Raw genomic sequence first — 8,033 nt, 5'->3', positions numbered from 1 at the left:
ACTGGTACAAAAATTTGAAAATTACCTTTGATCAACAGATAACCATGTTAAGTTATGGAAGAATGTTCAGTTTATGATGACTGCTTATCACACACACTGTTATATATTTAGTCCACAAAGGTTAAGAACATTGGCGATCTTAAGTGGCATAACTAAATACTTTGAGCTAACTTGTTAGAATTAATTATTTTCGTTTTAATAAATGTCTTTGTAACTTTTGTATGACGAAGTATTAATATTATTTTTTCTCAACATTTTTAAGTTTTCTTCAAGTCGAAAGACATAAATTGGTGCCTGAAGCCATATTTATCTTCCAGGACCACTACCAGCTATACACTCTTTCAGCAATTAAATTAGTAATGTAAGTTACTCGGAGTTATTATGACCAGTAATGTTGCTAAAGTGCTTAACAACATTTCATAAAGATTTTGAAATTTTCGTTATTTATTTCGTTATATAAAAGGTATGTGGTTGAGAACGATCGTTTGTTTGTTTATTCACCTGAATGACATATCATACACACACTAGGTTAAACGGTCAGGTCAAAATCCCAGTATTTCAAATATAACCGTTCCTAATTTCGAATTGCTGCCCAGAAGGAAGACATCCAGTCAGCAGTACCCGACATCCGAAGCGGCTACTCTTAACCGAATATACTGGGATTGACTGTTATCTTTGTAACACACCCCAAACTTTACGTGTGAAGCGTATTTGGTAGCATCGTTTCTTGAACCCGAGACCCTCAGATCCCAATCCAATATACTAAACATTAGGCTATGCATGGATCCTATTACGTTGAAACATAATTAAACTGTTAGGAAAAGATAGTATGCTCTTGACACTTCTGGCTTACTTATATAGCCCAAAGTTTTCTTTTAGAGATTATCCCACACATCTCGGATATCTAAACAAAATGCTATTACACAACAGTATTCAGAAGCAATTGTCCCTATAGTTTTTATAAAAATTAAACAATTTATCTACGAATTTTCCTATTTAACTATTATTTATTTTGAAACTGCTAGGAACAACAAATAATGTTATTAAATATGTACATTTATTTGTATAAGGGGATTGTCTTGTCAGAATACTTTGTAAAGGTTACAAATGATGAAGATTGCTTTGCTAAATAATTAATCACACACACACGAAAGATTTTTCAAAATAAAATATCATTAACCTTTAAGATTACAACATGTATATTTAAAGAGGCATATTCATATGAAATGATGATTCATTTCAGTTGGAGTTTTCAACTTTATCACAAACGGTAAATATGTTTGTCGTTTTTACATATGGATATTATTCCACCAATCATATGACTACGGAAGCAGATCACTCATGCGCATACGAGCTTAGTCAATGTATGTTATGATAAAAAAAAGAGGGTGTCACATCAAGTTTACGTAAAGCTTATTAAGCCTAACTATTGTAACTGAACTACATTTATAAATGTAGGACTATATGTACTTTTTGTAAAATATAATAATAGTTGTCAAACAATATGGCAGGGAACGAGGGGATGGAAAATTTGATTCCGCTGATTAACAAACTTCAAGATGCTTTTACACACTTAGGTGTTAATTTGTCACTCGATTTACCTCAGATTGCAGTAGTGGGTGGTCAAAGCGCAGGAAAAAGCAGTGTACTTGAAAATTTTGTTGGAAGGTGAGATTCTTTACAATCATACCCTGAGTCAGAGCTTTTAGTAACAGTTTTTAACACTAGAATTTTGGAAAGTCAAGGTTTTTGAATAATTATGTATTTGTCATTTTTGTATTGGTTCTCGTTTCCATTTATAAAATGTATGATGAATGTATTGTGTGAATAATATTTTATCTTTTGAATTATAATACTAGTAGCCATGTTCGAAGTATCGGTTGATGATATTATCCAACCTTTTTTGTTTTTCTGTTTACATTGGAGACTAGTAATAATTTGTAATGTAAACTACAATGGCAGAACACAAAATTTGATACCTTTTATGGTCAAGAATCGGATTTATCTTGTCACTATTAATTTATACACGATGATTGGGATCAAAATATAACTCTAACTATAAGCTTTACACACCCAATGGTTCATGAATACTGTTGGCAGAAAAACTCTTAGAAGTTGTTGTTGTGCTAGTTGATTATCTCAAAGTTCGAGTGAACCTGACTAGTGTAACTGTAACTCTCATGCATATAATAGAAGACCTGTCAGAAACAGGCAACCATTTAGCTTAATGATAATGATACAGTAGAAATGAAGAAGTTAGTGCAAGTAGCTGAATATCATGCACACTTTGTGCCAGGCTTTAAGTCAAGCAGTTTGAAAGATTATGTGAAATATTTAGGTTAGCCATACTTGCATAGTTGGAAAGTTAAACATCCCATATGGCAATCTGTTGCTTGTCTTCCCATGTCTAGGGGAAATTATGTTTTACCAGAACACACTGTACAAGCAATCAGATAACCTGTTACTCTTTGAATGATTGGCAATCCCTGGTTATCCTGGTCCCATTTAATAATGTTATAAAATTACCAATGACACAACTGCACACATACTAACAAGCTATTCCTGAATGCCTTCTTCACACAATTACCGTTAACACAACTGCATCACACACAGACACCAAAAAGGCAAAGTCCATGACTGCATTTCGCTGCTATGGAATTGATGCAATTGATCGAGCGAATCGCTTTAGAAAAATTGCGAGTCAAAGTTAAAATCTATGTCAGACACCAGTAATGCTCTATTGCCGTCTTACCTTGACGAGTTTCTGTGGTGCCAATACCACAGTATATGACAAGTGTTGAATGTGATTCGACATTTAGTGGTGAAAATCAAGTCAGGTGCTCTCTCAATAGTGTGTTGACATTTTAATGAAAATTGACATGGTAGGGTCAATAATTTGACCCTACTTCTACTGTTGAACTGTAGCAATAGAAGTAGAAAAGGCTCTCTGGCAGGCCATTCCTACAGGCTAAAGTAAAAAAGATTGAATAGATTTAAGCAAGCAGTATTCAGAAAAGCAGAACTGCATTTTTATTTTATTTAAAATCACTAGTAATGTAGCATCCAATTAAGGAACTTAAATTTTTAGGCTTCCAAAAAGGCAAAAAAATAACTGTAATATGTCATTGAAACTTAAAAAAAAGAAGTCATATTTTGCTTGACTCAGTCTGCAGTATTAGAATTAGCATTAAAAATACATATGTTCTGTTTCAGTTTTATTTGCTTCACAGACATATTGCTTGTAGTCAGTGAAGATAATAATAATCAATGTTGTCTTAGTTTTTATCACAAGACAAAGTTGTTTTACTGTAGTTCTAAGCTATAATAATTCTGCATACTCCATTAGTTAGTATTAAAGTATGTATAGTACATCTTGAAGACCATGTTGCATTTTACTTACATGGTTTCAGAGTTAGAGAGAAAATTACTCGGTCCCAAATCTTCATATGGAACACTGCCACCAATGATTACATCTCATCTTGGAAACATGTGACTACTGCTCTGTTCCTCTGTAAACACATTTTTAGGCAGTACATTACGTTATTACATGCAATATATCTATTCACCTTAATCCTTATAACTTAACCTAAAATATGAAATATGTTTATATCTCCAATCTGTTTTTGAGACAACAGATCTGGTCATATATGAGGCTTCAAATAATTTAATTAATCCTTAACTTTATAAAACAGGTTGTGTTTTAGTCTTTAAACTACTGACTTGTTTAATACCACTCACCATCACTGTAGTCCATATATTGCACTATACAGAGTAATTTGACCAGTAGTAATTAGTGGGATTAATTGCAATACTGATGATATTTGTTTATTTACATATATGTGACTTTTACATTAGGGTCCATGTAACACAAAGTCATAAACTCGCAAGCAATTTTAGTGCTCTCATTAGTCCATTTAGCTTCTAGGTCAATGTTGGGAAATACTTAATTGTACAAAATAGCTTTATCTTCTGTAATATTATGTTTTATAATTTTTGTTATTGGAACTTTATGAGTATTTACTAACTTCTCTTTAATTCTCTCTAATTGCAGAGATTTTTTGCCTCGAGGCTCGGGTATTGTGACTAGAAGGCCTCTAATATTACAACTAGTGAATGCCAATGTTGGTAAGTCTGACTCATTAAGTTGTGTATATTGTGTTACTATGTTCAGATTGTATCATTTTACCAAAAGCAGTTTGACCTAATTATAAAATTGGGAGCTTAGTAGACTTAAATGGAGGTATTAGTGTAGGTGAATCATATTTTAAAAAGTACCAGACACCATAACTGCTGTATAGAATCTTTTGTTTCTATGATGTACACACAGAAGTTTAAGAGCATCAGGAGAACTAATACCAGTTTATGAAGATAAAGCCAGAAGTATATCACTTTTTTGGTATTGAAAATAACATGACACATGTAAGTTTGTAATAGAAGTGTACATGTATAGTTATAGATAATAGCTGTAATTCCAGACATATGTTATACTGATAGACTTGCACAAAAATCATGCACATCAACTATTAGTCTACACTGATATAAGTTATACTGTTATTCCTCCAATAGTCTGAATATCTAAGTTTAAAAAATATTTATATTCACTTCCAGTAATTCAAATAGTCATTAAGGAGTGTTTTGTTAAAAATCAGGAAAACTACTTTTGTCGTTAAATTATAAAAAGTAATAAAAACTTGCACGAAAATAATCCTCAACCTTATTTCTGTCAATGCAGGATAGTAAATTCATGGTAGTAAGTGCTACTGTATTTTTAAAAATGGTCATGGTGTTCTCTGAAAATTACTAAAATCCACAGCCATGATGGCCACCATGGTTATCATTTTGGCCATTGTGCCCTCATAATCTAAATTCATATTGCATGATACAGTAAAGGGAAAACTATTGGGGATCACAAACACTGGACTTACAACCTACAGAAACTACCTTGTTACGAATAATATATTGCATAAAATTCATGTAGTGGACGGAGTGAAGTTTTCACTTTGATCGGCAGTAAAACATTCCTGCAGTTTGAGTCATACCATACCACAGGCTCGTAGTAGTAGCAAGCAATTTAAATTGGTGCTCAAACAACAAACCGGCAGAGTTTACACAAAAATCTACAGTGACAGCAGTATGTGACAATCAAAGTCAGCACGTACATATGCTCCCCAGAATGAATTGCACGACTGCAAATACTCCTTGCAATAAACATGCCAAAAATGGAATGAGTTATGAAGGAGAATGGTGTGAAACCTTTTTCTGTGGCTGCTAAGAGCCAGAAATTAGAAATTTTTTCATCAGTAAATATGTAGATTACATCCTGATTTTTAGCCATGGCATAGCGACTCGTAGAATGCCTCAGAGTTTTTTTTCAAGTTCAGACCCGTAGCTCATAGCTTTGTCATTTCTTGACCAAATTGAGATATAATTACAGTTTAGGACTTAGGAGGTTAAACTCTTTCAATTGATATATTTCACCATGCCCAAGGTCTCATAAATTTATTTAAAAAGTTTCAACCAAAGGCTTAGGCCTACTACCTTAGCTAGCTATGGTAAATGTTACTGAATTACAAGTAGTAAGTTACAAAGTGTAATATGTGATGACATGTGATTTATAGGTTATTAAATAGAATGTTGACTTTATGTCATGGCAATGTGTCTTTATATTTATCTGTCCATCAAGATTTTCAAAGGGTTTCTGTTCAGAGACCATGTAACTGATTTTTTGTCAATCCTAGTCGTGTAGTCTGACATGTTGGGTTTGAATTTTGTTGGTAGAAATTAGTTCTTTAAACTTCTCCTCCCAGAGATTTTGTCTGATCATTCTCAGAGTTAGACAGGGTAATGAGTGGATAAAGGTGCATGAAAGTTGTATGCAATTCTAAAGTCAAAGGTCATTGGAGTCAAAGGCGTCAGGAAGGGGCAAAAGCTAGAAATTTTATAATGCACCCTTTCTCATTATGTGTAAGCTGATCTTTATCAAGTCTGGATAAATTAGTAAGTGGATAGCAATGCCTGAAATTTATTCATGATTTGTAAGGTCACCAGAGATCAAATCCTGGAAACCCTTAAAATGCTTCTCCTCCCAGGGATATTGTTTGATCCTTCTCAAAGTTAGACAAATTAACAAGTGGAGAGAAGTGCCTAAAAGTTGTGTATGATTTTCAGGTCAGATGTCATTTGGGGTCAGGAGGGGGGAAAAACTTGGAATCTTGTTAAGTTCACAGGGTGTTTTAGATCAGCAAGATGTCTCTTTTTTTTTTCTTTTTTTTGAATCTTAAAGCTGATGTACTGTTGCTTCATAAGTCTCATTAGTTAAAGTTAATACTAACCTACCTGATAAACATAATCTGGAAGGATAGGCCAGCTTCCCAAGCCCACAATGAAAAATATTAATGCCATATTTACTAAATTAGTTGGGAAAGTCATTTCTATTCCATTAACATTAATGTGAACTGTGGCCTTAGCGCCCTCCAGTGAATTTTTTTTTTTTGGCTATGGTTATCTTGAAAATGATAGAAAATCCAAAGCTAAATGGCCTTGCCCCAAAAATGATGAATTTCCTGGCTCGCAATGTTTTATTTGCTTTATCAAGTGTACCACAAATTACAGAACTGAGGAAAACAAAGAATAATGTATGTTTCACAAAGATTTAATTGATAACTATCTTGTTGCTTGTAAAGGCATTGTTATTTGAACTGATATCAAGACAGGATGGCAATTTATTTTCTGCAACTGTTTGTGTTTTGATCTGGCCGAAAATTTGTCATCTTATTGACTTCTGATCACAAAAAATCTTGAAGTCTTGGGTATTACTTTGATCATTTTCTCATTTTTACAATTTTGACAGTCATTTCAGTTTCTGCCCTTACAAATGCTTTAATTCTACACTTTGAAATCTGATCACCATAAATTTTAGGAGCTCTTGGGCATGGCCAAGATTTTCAGGATACTTAGAAGTGCAAGTTAGATGAGATACTGAAAATAGTTACACTAAATTGAAGAAGTTGGCTAGTAGGATTAAATTTCTAAAACTTTATGGCAGTATTCAGTAGACCTGTATGCCAAATAAGATGTACACTATTCCACCATCATGGTAAAACTAATAAAATAAATGTTGCTTGTTGGACTAGGACCTTCGCTAATGTTTATAAACAATCGTTATGAGTGTGTCCTTTCTTGAGTAAAACTAAGTTGTGTTTTCGAAACAGTTTATAATACTATGATGAAAATGGTTTTATACTAATTTCCAATAAAAATGTTTTTCTAACATGAGTATGAGCAAGTTGGTTTATTTATGCAGTTAGTTTCTGGAAAGTGGTCTACAACATTCAATGTTTATGAAATTTCATTTGTGAGTAACTGTCACCACTAGTTGTCTACCTACCTATTGAACTCTTCTGAGAAAACACTAGTAATATTTCATTCCATAGAATGATGTGACTTTTTTTTGTCAACAGTGCAACTTACAGGAATCCTACTGGACAGTATATTGGTTTAAATTTAATATTATGCTGTTTTTAGTACTATAATTATTAATTTCTGCTATCATATTACCTTTGATAAAATCTTCTTTATGTAAGTTTTAATCAGAATGTTAGCTTATAATATTATTTTTTGTAGTTAAGCACAAAGCTACATGATGGGCAGTATGTGCTGGGCCTATCACAGGTATTGTTATAAGCCTTCAGACTTACTGCTGAACCACTGGGGGCAAATTGTAGTAAATTGTGTTCAGAATTTAAGAATGGTATTTTCATATTAATACAAGAATATGGTTTGGTTTTGATGGCTTGTTTCCTCAACTATGGATAAAAGAAAAAATTAATTTGCATCAGGTTATTGAGAAAGGTATTCTATGTTGGTGGAAACATTGATTTTGGAAGGTATATTATCCACACACACTGGTATTAATTTGAGTGTTTTCTACGATGTAATTATCAAGCAACACAAATGACAGTCTGGAATCACAATATAAAGTCCGCTTCCCCCCCCCCACTCCATCAAAATTCTGATACTTGTCTTTGGTTTTG

The 8,033-nt window shown here is 33.1% G+C and overlaps 1 protein-coding gene across 1 annotated transcript in view; it reads left to right on the top strand.

Moving 5' to 3' along the window:
- The first annotated feature begins 1,360 nt into the window (after window positions 1-1,360).
- LOC106462365 (dynamin-1-like) overlaps window positions 1,361-8,033 on the top strand; it is a 65,527-nt gene continuing 58,854 nt past the window's right edge. Inside the window, exons 1-2 of the mRNA XM_013922282.2 lie at window positions 1,361-1,668; window positions 4,052-4,125. Of these exons, the coding sequence (XP_013777736.1) occupies window positions 1,505-1,668; window positions 4,052-4,125 (238 nt within the window). The 5' untranslated portion in view covers window positions 1,361-1,504. The remainder of the gene's footprint in view (window positions 1,669-4,051; window positions 4,126-8,033) is intronic.

This window comes from Limulus polyphemus, unplaced genomic scaffold, assembly GCF_000517525.1.
Source record: "Limulus polyphemus unplaced genomic scaffold, Limulus_polyphemus-2.1.2 Scaffold1151, whole genome shotgun sequence".
In the NCBI taxonomy this organism is placed as follows: domain Eukaryota; kingdom Metazoa; phylum Arthropoda; class Merostomata; order Xiphosura; family Limulidae; genus Limulus; species Limulus polyphemus.
This window is presented reverse-complemented; position numbering and strand designations above follow the sequence as displayed.